Here is a 21,703-nt window from a genome sequence, read left to right on the forward strand (position 1 = left end):
GGTAGAGGAGGGGATCGACGGGAACCCCGTGGTGTTTGTTTGATATTATCAGGATGTAATACTCTATATAACCCAGTTACGGAAAGCTGTGGCGCTTTGTCCACGACCAAAGACTGTCTTAATGAGAACGAAAGAGCAATGAATTCATATGATCTGAGTGGACAGACTCCTTTTCTAGGAACTAGATCTGAAAACCTAATGGAGGTGATGTGACCTGAATGGACAGACTGTTTTCTCCCAATAGGAACTAAGCTGAACAAAAATATAAACACAACATGTAAAGTTTTGGTTCCATGTTTCATGAGTTTAAATAAAAAATCGCAGAAATGTTCTATACGCACACAAATCTTATTTCTCTAAAATGTTATACACAAATGTGTTTACATCCCTGTTAGTGAGCATTTCTCCTTTGCCAAGATAATCCATCCACCTGACAGGTGTGGCATATCAAGAAGATGATTTAACAGCATGATCATTACACAGGTGCACCTTGTGCTGGGGATTTTTTGGCCACTAAAATGTGCTGTTTTGTCACAACACAATGCCACAGATGTCTCAAGTTTTGAGACCACCCAAAAGCCCCAATAAGGCAGGGAGTTATCCCAGTCTCCAATCCGTACACTTGCACATGGACACTCATAGAAGTCATCCTGCACTAGTGATTTGGATTTCTCTTGCACTTTTCCACCAGCCAAAGCACTTGACCTTGTATAAAGGGAAATGGCCTCCTCCGCCCCTAGCTTGTAGCACCGCTAGCGTGATGCCAGCCACAGCAGATACTTTGCCCCAGCAGTGTTTGTCGAGACAAAGGTTTTCCTGAACAGCGGTTCACTTCACTTTGTCCCAAGCTGAGGTCTGTGACTGTAGTTTACTCTGGACACGATGGCTGCTGTTCAGAAACTATTTCCTTATACTCCTAAAGCACCTATAAGACAGGGGATTTACAGGTAGGCCTCACCTATATTTTACTAATAATTCATCAATGTGTTTTGTGGTGAATCTTTAGAATGCAACTTAGTGCATGGCTTATCTACATCGCTATGGACTGTGTTTCATAAACTCATGAATAAGTAGATCAAACACCTGATATGACTATATAGAGTAGGTTAGAAACAATGTTATGTTTTGACCCTTCATTTTAACAGGGAGTCCCATTGAGCCCAAGGTTGTTTTGCATAGGAGTGCTGCATTTCACAATTACACAACAAATTACATAATCATGACAGCATAAGAGAATAAGAAAATAGCAAAAAGTTGTTACCTAAAAGCTAGTTAAGGTTACTAAAGGCTAGTGTAAAAGTTGTTACCTAAAAGCTAGTTAAGGTTACTAAAGGCTAGTGTAAAAGTTGTTACCTAAAAGGCTAGCTAAAAGTTGTTTACTAAAAGGCTAGTGTAAAAGTTGTTTACTAAAAGGCTAGTGTAAAAGTTGTTTACTAAAAGGCTAGCTAAAAGTTGTTTACTAAAAGGCTAGTGTAAAAGTTGTTTACTAAAAGGCTAGTTAAAAGTTGTTTACTAAAAGGCTAGTGTAAAAGTTGTTTACTAAAAGGCTAGTTAAAAGTTGTTTACTAAAAGGCTAGTTAAAAGTTGTTTACTAAAAGGCTAGCTAAAAGTTGTTTACTAAAAGGCTAGCTAAAAGTTGGCAACTGTGGTCAGGAGCCAATAAAAGGAGGAGGGGGAGGAGTTTGTTACCATGATCAGAGATAGTAAAAAGAGGATCAAGGTCCACCCCACTAACTAATGGTTAAGGTTGTCTGTTACAGAAACTATGCAGGGCAGCCATAATACTTCAAAGGAAATACAATAACATGTTTGATGTGTTATTTGGTGACTTGGTGTTGACCTAACAACAGGCTAAAGGAGAAGTTATATAGAGGTTATAGGAGTAGAGGTTATAGGATTGGAGAGGATATAGGAGTGGAGAGGATATAGGAGTGGAGAGGATATAGGAGTGGAGAGGTTACGGGAGTGGAGTGGTTACGGGAGTGGAGTGGTTACGGGAGTGGAGTGGTTACGGGAGTAGAGAGTAGTGGTTATAGGAGTGGAGAGGTTGTAGAGAGGTTATAGGAGTAGAGAGGTTATAGGAGTAGAGTGTCTTGGCTGGCTGGCTTGGCTGGCTGGCTCCAAACTGTCTTGGCTGGCTGCCTCTATACTATCTTGGCTGGCTGGGACTAGAGGTTATAGAGACGAGAGGTTGTCGAGAGTAGAGAGATTACAGGATTAGAGAGTAGAGAGGTTATAGGAGTAGAGAGGTTATAGGAGTAGAGAGGTTATAGGAGTAGAGGGGTTATAGTAGTAGAGGGGTTATAGGAGTAGAGGGGTTATAGGAGTAGAGAGTAGAGGGTTATAGGATAAGATAGGTTATAGGAGTAGAGAGGTTATAGAAATAGAGAATATAGGGTTATAGGAGTAAAGAGTAGAGGGGTTATAGGAGTAGAGGGGTTATAGGAGTAGAGGGGTTATAGGAGTAGAGAGGTTATAGGAGTAGAGAGTAGAGGGTTATAGGATAAGATAGGTTATAGGAGTAGAGAGGTTATAGAAATAGAGAATATAGGGTTATAGGAGTAAAGAGTAGAGGTTATAGGAGTAGAGAATATAGGGTTATAGGAGTAAAGAGTAGAGGTTATAGGAGTAGAGAGGTTATAGGAGTAGAGTGGTTATAGGAGTAGAGAGGTTATAGAAGTAGAGAATATAGGGTTATAGGAGTAAAGAGTAGAGGTTATAGGAGTAGAGTGGTTATAGGTGTAGAGGTAATAGAAGTAGAGAGTAGAGAGGTTATAGGTGTAAAGAGGTTATAGAAGTAGAGAATAGAGGGGTTATAGGAGTAGAGGGGTTATAGGAGTAGAGAGTTATAGGATTAGATAGGTTATAGGAGTAGAGAGGTTATAGAAGAAGAGAATAGAGGGTTATAGGAGTAAAGAGTAGAGGGTTATAGGAGTAGAGGGTTATAGGAGTAGAGAGGTTATAGGAGTAGAGAGGTTATAGGAGTAGAGAGGTTATAGGAGTAGAGTGTCTTGGCTGGCTGGCTCTATACTATCTTGGCTGGCTGGGACTAGAGGTTATAGAGACGAGAGGTTGTCGAGAGTAGAGAGGTTATAGGAGTAGAGGTTATAGGAGTAGAGGGGTTATAGGAGTAGAGGGGTTATAGGAGTAGAGAGGTTATAGGAGTAGAGTAGAGGGTTATAGGATTAGATAGGTTATAGGAGTAGAGAGGTTATAGAAGTAGAGAATATAGGGTTATAGGAGTAAAGAGTAGAGGTTATAGGAGTAGAGAGGTTATAGGAGTAGAGAGGTTATAGAAGTAGAGAATATAGGGTTATAGGAGTAAAGAGTAGAGGTTATAGGAGTAGAGGTAATAGAAGTAGAGAGGTTATAGAAGTAGAGAATATAGGGTTATAGGAGTAAAGAGTAGAGGTTATAGGAGTAGAGAGATTATAGGAGTAGAGAGATTATAGGAGTAGAGTGGTTATAGGAGTAGAGTGGTTATAGGTGTAGAGGTAATAGAAGTAGAGAGTAGAGAGGTTATAGGTGTAAAGAGGTTATAGAAGTAGAGAATAGAGGGTTATAGGAGTAGAGGGGTTATAGGAGTAGAGAGTAGAGGGTTATAGGATTAGATAGGTTATAGGAGTAGAGAGGTTATAGAAGAGAATAGAGGGTTATAGGAGTAAAGAGTAGAGGGTTATAGGAGTAGAGGGTTATAGGAGTAGAGAGGTTATAGGAGTAGAGGTTATAGGAGTAGAGTGGTTATAGGAGTAGAGGTTATAGGAGTAGAGTGGTTATAGGAATAGAGGTAATAGAAGTAGAGAGTAGAGAGGTTATAGGAGTAGAGAGGTTATAGAAGTAGAGAATAGAGGGTTATAGGAGTAGAGAGGTTATAGGAGTAGAGGGGTTATAGGAGTAGAGGGGTTATAGGAGTAGAGAGGTTATAGGAGTAGAGAGTAGAGGGTTATAGGATAAGATAGGTTATAGGAGTAGAGAGGTTATAGAAGTAGAGAATAGAGGGTTATAGGAGTAAAGAGATTATAGGAGTAGAGGGGTTATAGGAGTAGAGGGGTTATAGGAGTAGAGGGGTTATAGGATTAGATAGGTTATAGGAGTAGAGAGGTTATAGAAGTAGAGAATAGAGGGTTATAGGAGTAAAGAGTAGAGAGGTTATAGGAGTAGAGGTTATAGGAGTAGAGTGGTTATAGGAGTAGAGGTAATAGAAGTAGAGAGTAGAGAGGTTATAGAAGTAGAGAATAGAGGGTTATAGGAGTAGAGGGGTTATAGGAGTAGAGGGGTTATAGGAGTAGAGGGGTTATAGGAGTAGAGAGGTTATAGGAGTAGAGTAGAGGGTTATAGGATTAGATAGGTTATAGGAGTAGAGAGGTTATAGAAGTAGAGAATAGAGGGTTATAGGAGTAAAGAGTAGAGGTTATAGGAGTAAAGAGTAGAGAGGTTATAGGAGTAGAGTGGTTATAGGAGTAGAGGTAATAGAAGTAGAGAGGTTATAGGAGTAGAGAGGTTATAGAAGTAGAGAATAGAGGGTTATAGGAGTAAAGAGTAGAGAGGTTATAGGAGTAGAGGGTTATAGGAGTAGAGGTAATAGAAGTAGAGAGTAGAGGGTTATAGGAGTAAAGAGTAGAGAGGTTATAGGAGTAGAGAGGTTATAGGAGTAGAGTGGTTATAGGAGTAGAGGTTATAGGAGTAGAGAGTTGTGGTTATAGGAGTAGAGAGGTTATAGGAGTAGATGGGTTATAGGAGTAGAGAGGTTATAGAAGTAGAGTGGTTATAGAAGTAGAGTGGTTATAGGAGTAGAGAGGTTATAGAAGTAGATGGGTTATAGGAGTAGAGGGGTTATAGGAGTAGAGGGGTTATAGGAGTAGATGGGTTATAGGAGTAGAGAGGTTATAGAAGTAGAGAGGTTATAGGAGTAGAGTGGTTATAGGAGTAGAGTGGTTATAGGAGTAGAGTGGTTATAGGAGTAGAGTGGTTATAGGAGTAGAGAGGTTATAGAAGTAGATGGGTTATAGGAGTAGAGAGGTTATAGGAGTAGAGTGGTTATATGAGTAGAGGTAATAGAAGTAGAGAGTAGAGAGGTTATAGGAGTAGAGGTTATAGAAGTAGAGAGGTTATAGGAGTAGAGAGTTGTGGAATAGAGTTCCATTTAGTCATGGCTCTATGTAGTACTGTGCGCCTACCATAGTCTGTTCTGGACTTGGGGACTGTGAAGACCTCTGATGGCATGTCTTGTGGGGTGTGGACTTGATCTCTATTCAAACCTTAGCTCCCTCAGCTGACCGAGGTAGGATTGGTCTGAAGTGGACTTCTCCAGGTGGGGTTTATATTCGGAACAGCAGAAAAGGCTGTCCCATGATGCCAGATCGATGTCTGTGCTCATGGGGCGGGCCAATGACTTAGTTAAACTCCAAAGGAAATTGGATTCTCTTCCCTTAAACAGTTTAAAATCACATGACATAATTACTGGGGCGGCAGAGTAGCCTAGTGGTTAGAGCGTTGGACTAGTAACCGGAAGGTTGCAAGTTCGAATCTCCGAGCTTGACAAGGTACAAATCTGTCGTTCTGCCCCTGTTCCTAGGCTGTCATTGAAAATAAGAATTTGTTCTTAACTGACTTGCCTAGTAAAATAAAGGTAAAATTAAAACACAAATAGTTTCATTTTATACAATAATTAGATGCAAATCTCATAACGGAGGCTCTCTTTTAAAAACAGAGTTATGGTAATGTGGCTGTATTGTCTCTCATGAGGTCACAAACACTAAACAAAATGGACCGGTCGTAGCTGGATTCTCCACCGACCGTTTACACATTCTCCAAAACATGGATATTGTTCAGTTCTCAAGTTCTGTGACATAGAAGAAGTTCCTTTGTTCTACTGTGAACCCTCTCTCTATACCGGATGAGGGAGAGAGTCTCCTCCAGGAATTTACGACCTGAGATAACAGAACCTGGGTGTAGGAGGGAGAGAGAGGGAAGGCACTCGCTATACCCAAAGAGGGCCACGTCATGACACTAGCAAATTATTGATTTCATGAACCTTGTTTCTTAAGTTACATATGTTAATGTGGGCTATTTTTTAGCACTTTAGCACAGGTTGAGTTGCACATAGTGGACTTCCTAGTAGAGTGACTTATGTCCAATTGTTTGTGCTCCAGCCAGGCGGTGGTGGTGGATCGGACCATGTACATCTCCGGCCAGCTGGGGCTAGACGTGGCCTCAGGGAAGCTGGTGGAGGGAGGGGTACAGGCTCAGGCCAGACAGGTGAGAGATGGTGGAGGTACGGGGGGTCAGGTCAGACAGGTGAGAGATGGTGGAGGGAGGGGTACAGGCTCAGGCCAGACAGGTGAGAGATGGTGGAGGGATGGGGGGTCAGGTCAGACAGGTGAGAGATGGTGGAGGGAGGGGTACAGGCTCAGGCCAGACAGGTGAGAGATGGTGGAGGGAGGGGTACAGGCTCAGGCCAGACAGGTGAGAGATGGTGGAGGGACGGGGGGTCAGGTCAGACAGGTGAGAGATGGTGGAGGGAGGGGTACAGGCTCAGGCCAGACAGGTGAGAGATGGAGGGAGGGGAGGTCAGGTCAGACAGGTGAGAGATGGTGGAGGGGAGGGAGAGATGGTGGAGAGAGAAGGGGAGAGATGGTGGTGGAGGGGAGAGGTAAAAAAAAGATAGTACTATTATATACTTATCACTATTATATACTTATCATGTTAGTCAGGAATTCTTATATCATGCTCCCCCCCGGCCCCCTCCCAGGCTCTGGTCAATATGGGAGAGATCCTGAAAGCAGCTGGATGTGGTTATGACAATGGTAAACCTCCCTCTTTTTAATATATATCATCAGATCAACAATAATTAATGTATGTTTATTAACTGTAAAAGACAAAAAAGGATTAGATTAATACCACCTGAGATCCGAAATGTGTATCTGACAGACTTCCTTACTTTTGTATCTTCCAGTCGTCAAGACAACCGTGCTGTTGGCAGACATTAATGACTTTGTCAACGTCAACGATGTTTATAAGACATGTAAGTGCTTGACCTGACAATGTGAGGGGCTAAGGGTCAAATTATGGGATAATCTCAATTATATTTATTTGTTTCTTCACGTCCTCTCGCCTCCTGCTGAAAACACACAAGGAAATCAATTGAGATTATCTCTCTGTCGGCATCGAACGTTTGAGTTTAATCCACCTCTTCAGACTGTCCTGCATGTCCACAACTGTCCACACGATGGCGCCCTCTTCCCTGAATAACAGCACTTCTCTCAGGATCTGTTGGCCACTTGTTCGGTGTGCCAACTGCCTAATATTGAATACTGACTTTAGACCCAGCATTCTTCAGTAGCACATTCATATATGTCTGAAAGGACAACAGCTAAATATATGCAAACTTCCAACGTGTCCTGCATGTACAACGTGTGGTAATCAGTTACATATGGGCCATCCATTGCTGTAGTTCAAATTGATGCATAGCTGTACCTCTGCCCTTTATAATTAAACTCTTGTCTGTCTTTGCCGTGCTAAGTTAGGTTTCCCATAGTTCCTTGTCCAAAGGACTCACAATGGGACCCCAGCTCTATGGGTATTATCACGATGCACAGTGGGACTGAACCCTGGTGTGTGTCCCATCACAATACACAGTGGAACTGAACCCTGGTGTGTGTCCCATCACGATACACAGTGGAACTGAACCCTGGTGTGTCCCATCACGATACACAGTGGAACTGAACCCTGGTGTGTGTCCCATCACAATACACAGTGGAACTGAACCCTGGTGTGTGTCCCATCACGATACACAGTGGAACTGACCCTGGTGTGTGTCCCATCACAATACACAGTGGAATTGAACCCTGGTGTGTGTCCCATCACGATACACAGTGGAACTGAACCCTGGTGTGTCCCATCACGATACACAGTGGAACTGACCCTGGTGTTGATCCCATCACGATACACAGTGGAACTGACCCTGGTGTGTGTCCCATCACGATACACAGTGCAACTGACCCTTGTGTGTGTCCCATCACGATACACAGTGGAACTGACCCTGGTGTGTGTCCCATCACGATACACAGTGGAACTGACCCTGGTGTGTCCCATCACGATACACAGTGGAACTGAACCCTGGTGTGTCCCATCACGATACACAGTGGAACTGAACCCTGGTGGGTGTCCCATCACGATACACAGTGGAACTGAACCCTGGTGTGTCCCATCACGATACACAGTGAAACTGACCCTGGTGTGTCCCATCACGATACACAGTGAAACTGACCCTGGTGTGTCCCATCACGATACACAGTGGAACTGACCCTGGTGTGTGTCCCATCACGATACACAGTGGAACTGACCCTGGTGTGTGTCCCATGACGATACACAGTGGACCTGACCCTGGTGTTGATCCCATCACGATACACAGTGGAACTGACCCTGGTGTGTGTCCCATCACGATACACAGTGCAACTGACCCTTGTGTGTGTCCCATCACGATACACAGTGGAACTGACCCTGGTGTGTGTCCCATCACGATACACAGTGGAACTGACCCTGGTGTGTCCCATCACGATACACAGTGGAACTGAACCCTGGTGTGTCCCATCACGATACACAGTGGAACTGAACCCTGGTGGGTGTCCCATCACGATACACAGTGGAACTGAACCCTGGTGTGTCCCATCACGATACACAGTGAAACTGACCCTGGTGTGTCCCATCACGATACACAGTGAAACTGACCCTGGTGTGTCCCATCACGATACACAGTGGAACTGACCCTGGTGTGTGTCCCATCACGATACACAGTGGAACTGACCCTGGTGTGTGTCCCATGACGATACACAGTGGACCTGACCCTGGTGTGTGTCCCATCACGATACACAGTGGAACTGACCCTGGTGTGTGTCCCATCACGATACACAGTGGAACTGAACCCTGGTGTGTGTCCCATCACGATACACAGTGGAACTGACCCTGGTGTGTGTCCCATCACGATACACAGTGGAACTGAACCCTGGTGTGTGTCCCATCACAATACACAGTGGAACTGAACCCTGGTGTGTGTCAGACTCGGAGTGTAAGAGGATACAAGGAAGCTCTGTGAAACCCAACCCTCTCCCTGGGTCCTGTCTGTAGCCTGTAGCCATACGGTTCCAGACAGCCAATACGACTGTAATCAGCCATGAAGTTCACAGTACTAGGTCTAATATATGATCTGGAGAATACGTCTCATGTCCATTGCCTTAGTTTAGTGTGAATACAACCAAGAGTACTCTCAAGCAGTGGGGTAAAAAGAGACCGAATCTTAGACCAGCATTCAGTCAGTTTTTCAGCCAGGTGTATATTTGTTGCTACTCCCTGTCATTCAGAGTCTAGACCAGTGTTCAGCCAGGTTTTCAGTCAGGAGTATATTTGTTGCTACTCCCTGTCATTCAGAGTCTAGACCAGAGTTCAGCCAGGAGTATATTTGTTGCTACTCCCTGTCATTCAGAGTCTAGACCAGAGTTCAGCCAGGAGTATATTTGTTGCTACTCCCTGTCATTCAGAGTCTAGACCAGAGTTCAGCCAGGAGTATATTTGTTGCTACTCCCTGTCATTCAGAGTCTAGACCAGAGTTCAGCCAGGAGTATATTTGTTGCTACTCCCTGTCATTCAGAGTCTAGACCAGTGTTCAGCCAGGAGTATATTTGTTGCTACTCCCTGTCATTCAGAGTCTAGACCAGTGTTCAGCCAGGAGTATATTTGTTGCTACTCCCTGTCATTCAGAGTCTAGACCAGAGTTCAGCCAGGAGTATATTTGTTGCTACTCCCTGTCATTCAGAGTCTAGACCAGAGTTCAGCCAGGAGTATATTTGTTGCTACTCCCTGTCATTCAGAGTCTAGACCAGTGTTCAGCCAGGTGTATATTTGTTGCTACTCCCTGTCATTCAGAGTCTAGACCAGTGTTCAGCCAGGTGTATATTTGTTGCTACTCCCTGTCATTCAGAGTCTAGACCAGCGTTCAGCCAGGTGTATATTTGTTGCTACTCCCTGTCATTCAGAGTCTAGACCAGAGTTCAGCCAGGAGTATATTTGTTGCTACTCCCTGTCATTCAGAGTCTAGACCAGAGTTCAGCCAGGAGTATATTTGTTGCTACTCCCTGTCATTCAGAGTCTAGACCAGTGTTCAGCCAGGTGTATATTTGTTGCTACTCCCTGTCATTCAGAGTCTAGACCAGTGTTCAGCCAGGTTTTCAGCCAGGTGTATATTTGTTGCTACTCCCTGTCATTCAGAGTCTAGACCAGTGTTCAGCCAGGTTTTCAGTCAGGAGTATATTTGTTGCTACTCCCTGTAATTCAGAGTCTAGACCAGCGTTCAGCCAGGAGTATATTTGTTGCTACTCCCTGTCATTCAGAGTCTAGACCAGTGTTCAGCCAGGTTTTCAGCCAGGTGTATATTTGTTGCTACTCCCTGTCATTCAGAGTCTAGACCAGTGTTCAGCCAGGTTTTCAGTCAGGAGTATATTTGTTGCTACTCCCTGTAATTCAGAGTCTAGACCAGCGTTCAGCCAGGTGTATATTTGTTGCTACTCCCTGTCATTCAGAGTCTAGACCAGTGTTCAGCCAGGTTTTCAGTCAGGAGTATATTTGTTGCTACTCCCTGTAATTCAGAGTCTAGACCAGCGTTCAGCCAGGTGTATATTTGTTGCTACTCCCTGTCATTCAGAGTCTAGACCAGTGTTCAGCCAGGTGTATATTTGTTGCTACTCCCTGTCATTCAGAGTCTAGACCAGAGTTCAGCCAGGTGTATATTTGTTGCTACTCCCTGTCATTCAGAGTCTAGGCCAGTGTTCAGCCAGGTGTATATTTGTTGCTACTCCCTGTCATTCAGAGTCTAGACCAGTGTTCAGCCAGGAGTATATTTGTTGCTACTCCCTGTCATTCAGAGTCTAGACCAGTGTTCAGCCAGGTGTATATTTGTTGCTACTCCCTGTCATTCAGAGTCTAGACCAGAGTTCAGCCAGGTGTATATTTGTTGCTACTCCCTGTCATTCAGAGTCTAGACCAGTGTTCAGCCAGGTGTATATTTGTTGCTACTCCCTGTCATTCAGAGTCTAGACCAGTGTTCAGCCAGGTGTATATTTGTTGCTACTCCCTGTCATTCATCGTCTAGACCAGAGTTCAGCCAGGAGTATATTTGTTGCTAATCCCTGTCATTCAGAGTCTAGACCAGTGTTCAGCCAGGTTTTCAGCCAGGAGTATATTTGTTGCTACTCCCTGTCATTCAGAGTCTAGACCAGTGTTCAGCCAGGTTTTCAGTCAGGAGTATATTTGTTGCTACTCCCTGTCATTCAGAGTCTAGACCAGTGTTCAGCCAGGAGTATATTTGTTGCTACTCCCTGTCATTCAGAGTCTAGACCAGAGTTCAGCCAGGAGTATATTTGTTGCTACTCCCTGTCATTCAGAGTCTAGACCAGCGTTCAGCCAGGAGTATATTTGTTGCTACTCCCTGTCATTCAGAGTCTAGACCAGAGTTCAGCCAGGAGTATATTTGTTGCTACTCCCTGTCATTCAGAGTCTAGACCAGAGTTCAGCCAGGAGTATATTTGTTGCTACTCCCTGTCATTCAGAGTCTAGACCAGTGTTCAGCCAGGTGTATATTTGTTGCTACTCCCTGTCATTCAGAGTCTAGACCAGTGTTCAGCCAGGTTTTCAGCCAGGTGTATATTTGTTGCTACTCCCTGTCATTCAGAGTCTAGACCAGTGTTCAGCCAGGTTTTCAGTCAGGAGTATATTTGTTGCTACTCCCTGTAATTCAGAGTCTAGACCAGCGTTCAGCCAGGAGTATATTTGTTGCTACTCCCTGTCATTCAGAGTCTAGACCAGTGTTCAGCCAGGTTTTCAGCCAGGTGTATATTTGTTGCTACTCCCTGTCATTCAGAGTCTAGACCAGTGTTCAGCCAGGTTTTCAGTCAGGAGTATATTTGTTGCTACTCCCTGTAATTCAGAGTCTAGACCAGCGTTCAGCCAGGTGTATATTTGTTGCTACTCCCTGTCATTCAGAGTCTAGACCAGTGTTCAGCCAGGTTTTCAGTCAGGAGTATATTTGTTGCTACTCCCTGTAATTCAGAGTCTAGACCAGCGTTCAGCCAGGTGTATATTTGTTGCTACTCCCTGTCATTCAGAGTCTAGACCAGAGTTCAGCCAGGTGTATATTTGTTGCTACTCCCTGTCATTCAGAGTCTAGACCAGAGTTCAGCCAGGTGTATATTTGTTGCTACTCCCTGTCATTCAGAGTCTAGACCAGTGTTCAGCCAGGTGTATATTTGTTGCTACTCCCTGTCATTCAGAGTCTAGACCAGCGTTCAGCCAGGAGTATATTTGTTGCTACTCCCTGTCATTCAGAGTCTAGACCAGTGTTCAGCCAGGTGTATATTTGTTGCTACTCCCTGTCATTCAGAGTCTAGACCAGAGTTCAGCCAGGTGTATATTTGTTGCTACTCCCTGTCATTCAGAGTCTAGACCAGTGTTCAGCCAGGTGTATATTTGTTGCTACTCCCTGTCATTCAGAGTCTAGACCAGAGTTCAGCCAGGTGTATATTTGTTGCTACTCCCTGTCATTCAGAGTCTAGACCAGAGTTCAGCCAGGAGTATATTTGTTGCTACTCCCTGTAATTCAGAGTCTAGACCAGCGTTCAGCCAGGAGTATATTTGTTGCTACTCCCTGTCATTCAGAGTCTAGACCAGAGTTCAGCCAGGAGTATATTTGTTGCTACTCCCTGTCATTCAGAGTCTAGACCAGAGTTCAGCCAGGAGTATATTTGTTGCTACTCCCTGTCATTCAGAGTCTAGACCAGTGTTCAGCCAGGTGTATATTTGTTGCTACTCCCTGTCATTCAGAGTCTAGACCAGAGTTCAGCCAGGTGTATATTTGTTGCTACTCCCTGTCATTCAGAGTCTAGACCAGTGTTCAGCCAGGTGTATATTTGTTGCTACTCCCTGTCATTCAGAGTCTAGACCAGTGTTCAGCCAGGAGTATATTTGTTGCTACTCCCTGTCATTCAGAGTCTAGACCAGTGTTCAGCCAGGTGTATATTTGTTGCTACTCCCTGTCATTCAGAGTCTAGACCAGTGTTCAGCCAGGTGTATATTTGTTGCTACTCCCTGTCATTCAGAGTCTAGACCAGTGTTCAGCCAGGTGTATATTTGTTGCTACTCCCTGTCATTCATCGTCTAGACCAGAGTTCAGCCAGGAGTATATTTGTTGCTAATCCCTGTCATTCAGAGTCTAGACCAGTGTTCAGCCAGGTTTTCAGCCAGGAGTATATTTGTTGCTACTCCCTGTCATTCAGAGTCTAGACCAGTGTTCAGCCAGGTTTTCAGTCAGGAGTATATTTGTTGCTACTCCCTGTCATTCAGAGTCTAGACCAGTGTTCAGCCAGGAGTATATTTGTTGCTACTCCCTGTCATTCAGAGTCTAGACCAGTGTTCAGCCAGGTTTTCAGTCAGGAGTATATTTGTTGCTACTCCCTGTCATTCAGAGTCTAGACCAGTGTTCAGCCAGGAGTATATTTGTTGCTACTCCCTGTCATTCAGAGTCTAGACCAGAGTTCAGCTAGGAGTATATTTGTTGCTACTCCCTGTCATTCAGAGTCTAGACCAGAGTTCAGCCAGGAGTATATTTGTTGCTACTCCCTGTAATTCAGAGTCTAGACCAGAGTTCAGCCAGGTGTATATTTGTTGCTACTCCCTGTCATTCAGAGTCTAGACCAGAGTTCAGCCAGGTTTTTAGCCAGGAGTATATTTGTTGCTACTCCCTGTCATTCAGAGTCTAGACCAGTGTTCAGCCAGGAGTATATTTGTTGCTACTCCCTGTCATTCAGAGTCTAGACCAGTGTTCAGCCAGGTGTATATTTGTTGCTACTCCCTGTCATTCAGAGTCTAGACCAGTGTTCAGCCAGGTGTATATTTGTTGCTACTCCCTGTCATTCAGAGTCTAGACCAGTGTTCAGCCAGGAGTATATTTGTTGCTACTCCCTGTCATTCAGAGTCTAGACCAGTGTTCAGCCAGGTGTATATTTGTTGCTACTCCCTGTCATTCAGAGTCTAGACCAGTGTTCAGCCAGGTGTATATTTGTTGCTACTCCCTGTCATTCAGAGTCTAGACCAGTGTTCAGCCAGGAGTATATTTGTTGCTACTCCCTGTCATTCAGAGTCTAGACCAGAGTTCAGCCAGGAGTATATTTGTTGCTACTCCCTGTCATTCAGAGTCTAGACCAGTGTTCAGCCAGGTGTATATTTGTTGCTACTCCCTGTCATTCAGAGTCTAGACCAGAGTTCAGCCAGGAGTATATTTGTTGCTACTCCCTGTCATTCAGAGTCTAGACCAGCGTTCAGCCAGGTGTATATTTGTTGCTACTCCCTGTCATTCAGAGTCTAGACCAGAGTTCAGCCAGGAGTATATTTGTTGCTACTCCCTGTCATTCAGAGTCTAGACCAGAGTTCAGCCAGGAGTATATTTGTTGCTACTCCCTGTCATTCAGAGTCTAGACCAGTGTTCAGCCAGGTGTATATTTGTTGCTACTCCCTGTCATTCAGAGTTTAGACCAGAGTTCAGCCAGGTGTATATTTGTTGCTACTCCCTGTCATTCAGAGTCTAGACCAGTGTTCAGCCAGGTTTTCAGCCAGGTGTATATTTGTTGCTACTCCCTGTCATTCAGAGTCTAGACCAGTGTTCAGCCAGGTTTTCAGTCAGGAGTATATTTGTTGCTACTCCCTGTAATTCAGAGTCTAGACCAGCGTTCAGCCAGGAGTATATTTGTTGCTACTCCCTGTCATTCAGAGTCTAGACCAGTGTTCAGCCAGGTTTTCAGTCAGGAGTATATTTGTTGCTACTCCCTGTAATTCAGAGTCTAGACCAGCGTTCAGCCAGGTGTATATTTGTTGCTACTCCCTGTCATTCAGAGTCTAGACCAGTGTTCAGCCAGGTTTTCAGTCAGGAGTATATTTGTTGCTAATCCCATGTAATTCAGAGTCTAGACCAGCGTTCAGCCAGGTGTATATTTGTTGCTACTCCCTGTCATTCAGAGTCTAGACCAGAGTTCAGCCAGGTGTATATTTGTTGCTACTCCCTGTCATTCAGAGTCTAGACCAGAGTTCAGCCAGGTGTATATTTGTTGCTACTCCCTGTCATTCAGAGTCTAGACCAGCGTTCAGCCAGGAGTATATTTGTTGCTACTCCCTGTCATTCAGAGTCTAGACCAGTGTTCAGCCAGGTGTATATTTGTTGCTACTCCCTGTCATTCAGAGTCTAGACCAGAGTTCAGCCAGGTGTATATTTGTTGCTACTCCCTGTCATTCAGAGTCTAGACCAGTGTTCAGCCAGGTGTATATTTGTTGCTACTCCCTGTCATTCAGAGTCTAGACCAGAGTTCAGCCAGGTGTATATTTGTTGCTACTCCCTGTCATTCAGAGTCTAGACCAGAGTTCAGCCAGGAGTATATTTGTTGCTACTCCCTGTAATTCAGAGTCTAGACCAGCGTTCAGCCAGGAGTATATTTGTTGCTACTCCCTGTCATTCAGAGTCTAGACCAGAGTTCAGCCAGGAGTATATTTGTTGCTACTCCCTGTCATTCAGAGTCTAGACCAGAGTTCAGCCAGGAGTATATTTGTTGCTACTCCCTGTCATTCAGAGTCTAGACCAGTGTTCAGCCAGGTGTATATTTGTTGCTACTCCCTGTCATTCAGAGTCTAGACCAGAGTTCAGCCAGGTGTATATTTGTTGCTACTCCCTGTCATTCAGAGTCTAGACCAGTGTTCAGCCAGGTGTATATTTGTTGCTACTCCCTGTCATTCAGAGTCTAGACCAGTGTTCAGCCAGGAGTATATTTGTTGCTACTCCCTGTCATTCAGAGTCTAGACCAGTGTTCAGCCAGGTGTATATTTGTTGCTACTCCCTGTCATTCAGAGTCTAGACCAGTGTTCAGCCAGGTGTATATTTGTTGCTACTCCCTGTCATTCAGAGTCTAGACCAGTGTTCAGCCAGGTGTATATTTGTTGCTACTCCCTGTCATTCAGAGTCTAGACCAGAGTTCAGCCAGGAGTATATTTGTTGCTACTCCCTGTCATTCAGAGTCTAGACCAGTGTTCAGCCAGGTTTTCAGCCAGGAGTATATTTGTTGCTACTCCCTGTCATTCAGAGTCTAGACCAGTGTTCAGCCAGGAGTATATTTGTTGCTACTCCCTGTCATTCAGAGTCTAGACCAGTGTTCAGCCAGGTTTTCAGTCAGGAGTATATTTGTTGCTACTCCCTGTCATTCAGAGTCTAGACCAGTGTTCAGCCAGGAGTATATTTGTTGCTACTCCCTGTCATTCAGAGTCTAGACCAGAGTTCAGCTAGGAGTATATTTGTTGCTACTCCCTGTCATTCAGAGTCTAGACCAGAGTTCAGCCAGGAGTATATTTGTTGCTACTCCCTGTCATTCAGAGTCTAGACCAGAGTTCAGCCAGGTGTATATTTGTTGCTACTCCCTGTCATTCAGAGTCTAGACCAGAGTTCAGCCAGGTTTTCAGCCAGGAGTATATTTGTTGCTACTCCCTGTCATTCAGAGTCTAGACCAGAGTTCAGCCAGGTTTTTAGCCAGGAGTATATTTGTTGCTACTCCCTGTCATTCAGAGTCTAGACCAGTGTTCAGCCAGGAGTATATTTGTTGCTACTCCCTGTCATTCAGAGTCTAGACCAGTGTTCAGCCAGGTGTATATTTGTTGCTACTCCCTGTCATTCAGAGTCTAGACCAGTGTTCAGCCAGGTGTATATTTGTTGCTACTCCCTGTCATTCAGAGTCTAGACCAGTGTTCAGCCAGGAGTATATTTGTTGCTACTCCCTGTCATTCAGTCTAGACCAGTGTTCAGCCAGGTGTATATTTGTTGCTACTCCCTGTCATTCAGAGTCTAGACCAGTGTTCAGCCAGGTGTATATTTGTTGCTACTCCCTGTCATTCAGAGTCTAGACCAGTGTTCAGCCAGGAGTATATTTGTTGCTACTCCCTGTCATTCAGAGTCTAGACCAGCGTTCAGCCAGGTGTATATTTGTTGCTACTCCCTGTCATTCAGAGTCTAGACCAGTGTTCAGCCAGGTTTTCAGTCAGGAGTATATTTGTTGCTACTCCCTGTCATTCAGAGTCTAGACCAGTGTTCAGCCAGGAGTATATTTGTTGCTACTCCCTGTCATTCAGAGTCTAGACCAGAGTTCAGCCAGGAGTATATTTGTTGCTACTCCCTGTAATTCAGAGTCTAGACCAGAGTTCAGCCAGGTGTATATTTGTTGCTACTCCCTGTCATTCAGAGTCTAGACCAGAGTTCAGCCAGGTTTTCAGCCAGGAGTATATTTGTTGCTACTCCCTGTCATTCAGAGTCTAGACCAGAGTTCAGCCAGGTTTTCAGCCAGGAGTATATTTGTTGCTACTCCCTGTCATTCAGAGTCTAGACCAGTGTTCAGCCAGGAGTATATTTGTTGCTACTCCCTGTCATTCAGAGTCTAGACCAGTGTTCAGCCAGGTGTATATTTGTTGCTACTCCCTGTCATTCAGAGTCTAGACCAGAGTTCAGCCAGGAGTATATTTGTTGCTACTCCCTGTCATTGAGTCTAGACCAGTGTTCAGCCAGGAGTATATTTGTTGCTACTCCCTGTCATTCAGAGTCTAGACCAGTGTTCAGCCAGGAGTATATTTGTTGCTACTCCCTGTCATTCAGAGTCTAGACCAGTGTTCAGCCAGGAGTATATTTGTTGCTACTCCCTGTCATTCAGAGTCTAGACCAGCGTTCAGCCAGGTGTATATTTGTTGCTACTCCCTGTCATTCAGAGTCTAGACCAGAGTTCAGCCAGGAGTATATTTGTTGCTACTCCCTGTCATTCAGAGTCTAGACCAGAGTTCAGCCAGGAGTATATTTGTTGCTACTCCCTGTCATTCAGAGTCTAGACCAGTGTTCAGCCAGGTGTATATTTGTTGCTACTCCCTGTCATTCAGAGTCTAGACCAGAGTTCAGCCAGGAGTATATTTGTTGCTACTCCCTGTCATTCAGAGTCTAGACCAGAGTTCAGCCAGGAGTATATTTGTTGCTACTCCCTGTCATTCAGAGTCTAGACCAGAGTTCAGCCAGGAGTATATTTGTTGCTACTCCCTGTCATTCAGAGTCTAGACCAGTGTTCAGCCAGGAGTATATTTGTTGCTACTCCCTGTCATTCAGAGTCTAGACCAGAGTTCAGCCAGGAGTATATTTGTTGCTACTCCCTGTAATTCAGAGTCTAGACCAGAGTTCAGCCAGGTGTATATTTGTTGCTACTCCCTGTCATTCAGAGTCTAGACCAGAGTTCAGCCAGGTGTTCAGCCAGGAGTATATTTGTTGCTACTCCCTGTCATTCAGAGTCTAGACCAGAGTTCAGCCAGGTTTTCAGCCAGGAGTATATTTGTTGCTACTCTCTGTCATTCAGAGTCTAGACCAGTGTTCAGCCAGGAGTATATTTGTTGCTACTCCCTGTCATTCAGAGTCTAGACCAGTGTTCAGCCAGGTGTATATTTGTTGCTAATCCCTGTCATTCAGAGTCTAGACCAGAGTTCAGCCAGGAGTATATTTGTTGCTACTCCCTGTCATTCAGAGTCTAGACCAGTGTTCAGCCAGGAGTATATTTGTTGCTACTCCCTGTCATTCAGAGTCTAGACCAGTGTTCAGCCAGGAGTATATTTGTTGCTACTCCCTGTCATTCAGAGTCTAGACCAGTGTTCAGCCAGGAGTATATTTGTTGCTACTCCCTGTCATTCAGAGTCTAGACCAGCGTTCAGCCAGGTGTATATTTGTTGCTACTCCCTGTCATTCAGAGTCTAGACCAGAGTTCAGCCAGGAGTATATTTGTTGCTACTCCCTGTCATTCAGAGTCTAGACCAGAGTTCAGCCAGGAGTATATTTGTTGCTACTCCCTGTCATTCAGAGTCTAGACCAGTGTTCAGCCAGGTGTATATTTGTTGCTACTCCCTGTCATTCAGAGTCTAGACCAGAGTTCAGCCAGGAGTATATTTGTTGCTACTCCCTGTCATTCAGAGTCTAGACCAGAGTTCAGCCAGGAGTATATTTGTTGCTACTCCCTGTCATTCAGAGTCTAGACCAGAGTTCAGCCAGGAGTATATTTGTTGCTACTCCCTGTAATTCAGAGTCTAGACCAGTGTTCAGCCAGGAGTATATTTGTTGCTACTCCCTGTCATTCAGAGTCTAGACCAGTGTTCAGCCAGGTGTATATTTGTTGCTACTCCCTGTCATTCAGAGTCTAGACCAGTGTTCAGCCAGGTGTATATTTGTTGCTACTCCCTGTCATTCAGAGTCTAGACCAGAGTTCAGCCAGGAGTATATTTGTTGCTACTCCCTGTCATTCAGTCTAGACCAGAGTTCAGCCAGGTTTTCAGCCAGGAGTATATTTGTTGCTACTCCCTGTCATTCAGAGTCTAGACCAGAGTTCAGCCAGGAGTATATTTGTTGCTACTCCCTGTCATTCAGAGTCTAGACCAGAGTTCAGCCAGGTTTTCAGCCAGGAGTATATTTGTTGCTACTCCCTGTCATTCAGAGTCTAGATAAGAGTTCAGCCAGGAGTATATTTGTTGCTACTCCCTGTCATTCAGAGTCTAGACCAGAGTTCAGCCAGGAGTATATTTGTTGCTACTCCCTGTCATTCAGAGTCTAGACAAGTGTTCAGCCAGGTTTTCAGCCAGGAGTATATTTGTTGCTACTCCCTGTCATTCAGAGTCTAGACCAGTGTTCAGCCAGGAGTATATTTGTTGCTACTCCCTGTCATTCAGAGTCTAGACCAGAGTTCAGCCAGGTTTTCAGCCAGGAGTATATTTGTTGCTACTCCCTGTCATTCAGAGTCTAGACCAGAGTTCAGCCAGGTTTTCAGCCAGGAGTATATTTGTTGCTACTCCCTGTCATTCAGAGTCTAGACCAGTGTTCAGCCAGGTGTATATTTGTTGCTACTCCCTGTCATTCAGAGTCTAGACCAGAGTTCAGCCAGGAGTATATTTGTTGCTACTCCCTGTCATTCAGAGTCTAGACCAGTGTTCAGCCAGGAGTATATTTGTTGCTACTCCCTGTCATTCAGAGTCTAGACCAGCATTCAGCCAGGTGTATATTTGTTGCTACTCCCTGTCATTCAGAGTCTAGACCAGCGTTCAGCCAGGTGTATATTTGTTGCTACTCCCTGTCATTCAGAGTCTAGACCAGAGTTCAGCCAGGTGTATATTTGTTGCTACTCCCTGTCATTCAGAGTCTAGACCAGAGTTCAGCCAGGAGTATATTTGTTGCTACTCCCTGTCATTCAGAGTCTAGACCAGCGTTCAGCCAGGAGTATATTTGTTGCTACTCCCTGTCATTCAGAGTCTAGACCAGAGTTCAGCCAGGAGTATATTTGTTGCTACTCCCTGTCATTCAGTCTAGACCAGAGTTCAGCCAGGTTTTCAGCCAGGAGTATATTTGTTGCTACTCCCTGTCATTCAGAGTCTAGACCAGAGTTCAGCCAGGAGTATATTTGTTGCTACTCCCTGTCATTCAGAGTCTAGACCAGAGTTCAGCCAGGTTTTCAGCCAGGAGTATATTTGTTGCTACTCCCTGTCATTCAGAGTCTAGATAAGAGTTCAGCCAGGAGTATATTTGTTGCTACTCCCTGTCATTCAGAGTCTAGACCAGAGTTCAGCCAGGAGTATATTTGTTGCTACTCCCTGTCATTCAGAGTCTAGACAAGTGTTCAGCCAGGTTTTCAGCCAGGAGTATATTTGTTGCTACTCCCTGTCATTGAGTCTAGACCAGTGTTCAGCCAGGAGTATATTTGTTGCTACTCCCTGTCATTCAGAGTCTAGACCAGAGTTCAGCCAGGTTTTCAGCCAGGAGTATATTTGTTGCTACTCCCTGTCATTCAGAGTCTAGACCAGAGTTCAGCCAGGTTTTCAGCCAGGAGTATATTTGTTGCTACTCCCTGTCATTCAGAGTCTAGACCAGTGTTCAGCCAGGTGTATATTTGTTGCTACTCCCTGTCATTCAGAGTCTAGACCAGAGTTCAGCCAGGAGTATATTTGTTGCTACTCCCTGTCATTCAGAGTCTAGACCAGTGTTCAGCCAGGAGTATATTTGTTGCTACTCCCTGTCATTCAGAGTCTAGACCAGCATTCAGCCAGGTGTATATTTGTTGCTACTCCCTGTCATTCAGAGTCTAGACCAGCGTTCAGCCAGGTGTATATTTGTTGCTACTCCCTGTCATTCAGAGTCTAGACCAGAGTTCAGCCAGGTGTATATTTGTTGCTACTCCCTGTCATTCAGAGTCTAGACCAGAGTTCAGCCAGGAGTATATTTGTTGCTACTCCCTGTCATTCAGAGTCTAGACCAGCGTTCAGCCAGGAGTATATTTGTTGCTACTCCCTGTCATTCAGAGTCTAGACCAGCGTTCAGCCAGGAGTATATTTGTTGCTACTCCCTGTCATTCAGAGTCTAGACCAGTGTTCAGCCAGGAGTATATTTGTTGCTACTCCCTGTCATTCAGAGTCTAGACCAGCGTTCAGCCAGGTGTATATTTGTTGCTACTCCCTGTCATTCAGAGTCTAGACCAGAGTTCAGCCAGGAGTATATTTGTTGCTACTCCCTGTCATTCAGAGTCTAGACCAGAGTTCAGCCAGGAGTATATTTGTTGCTACTCCCTGT

General features: G+C 44.7%; 1 protein-coding gene across 1 annotated transcript in view; it reads left to right on the forward strand.

The window, feature by feature from the left end:
- Positions 1-719: 719 nt before the first annotated feature.
- The window catches only part of LOC110489350 (2-iminobutanoate/2-iminopropanoate deaminase-like), a 29,711-nt gene continuing 8,727 nt past the window's right edge, over positions 720-21,703 (forward strand). The window contains exons 1-4 of the mRNA XM_036970855.1: positions 720-947; positions 6,153-6,258; positions 6,752-6,806; positions 6,956-7,024. Coding sequence (XP_036826750.1) covers positions 883-947; positions 6,153-6,258; positions 6,752-6,806; positions 6,956-7,024 — 295 coding nt within the window. The 5' untranslated portion in view covers positions 720-882. The remainder of the gene's footprint in view (positions 948-6,152; positions 6,259-6,751; positions 6,807-6,955; positions 7,025-21,703) is intronic.

This window comes from Oncorhynchus mykiss, chromosome 32, assembly GCF_013265735.2.
Source record: "Oncorhynchus mykiss isolate Arlee chromosome 32, USDA_OmykA_1.1, whole genome shotgun sequence".
Classification (NCBI taxonomy): Eukaryota; Metazoa; Chordata; class Actinopteri; order Salmoniformes; family Salmonidae; genus Oncorhynchus; species Oncorhynchus mykiss.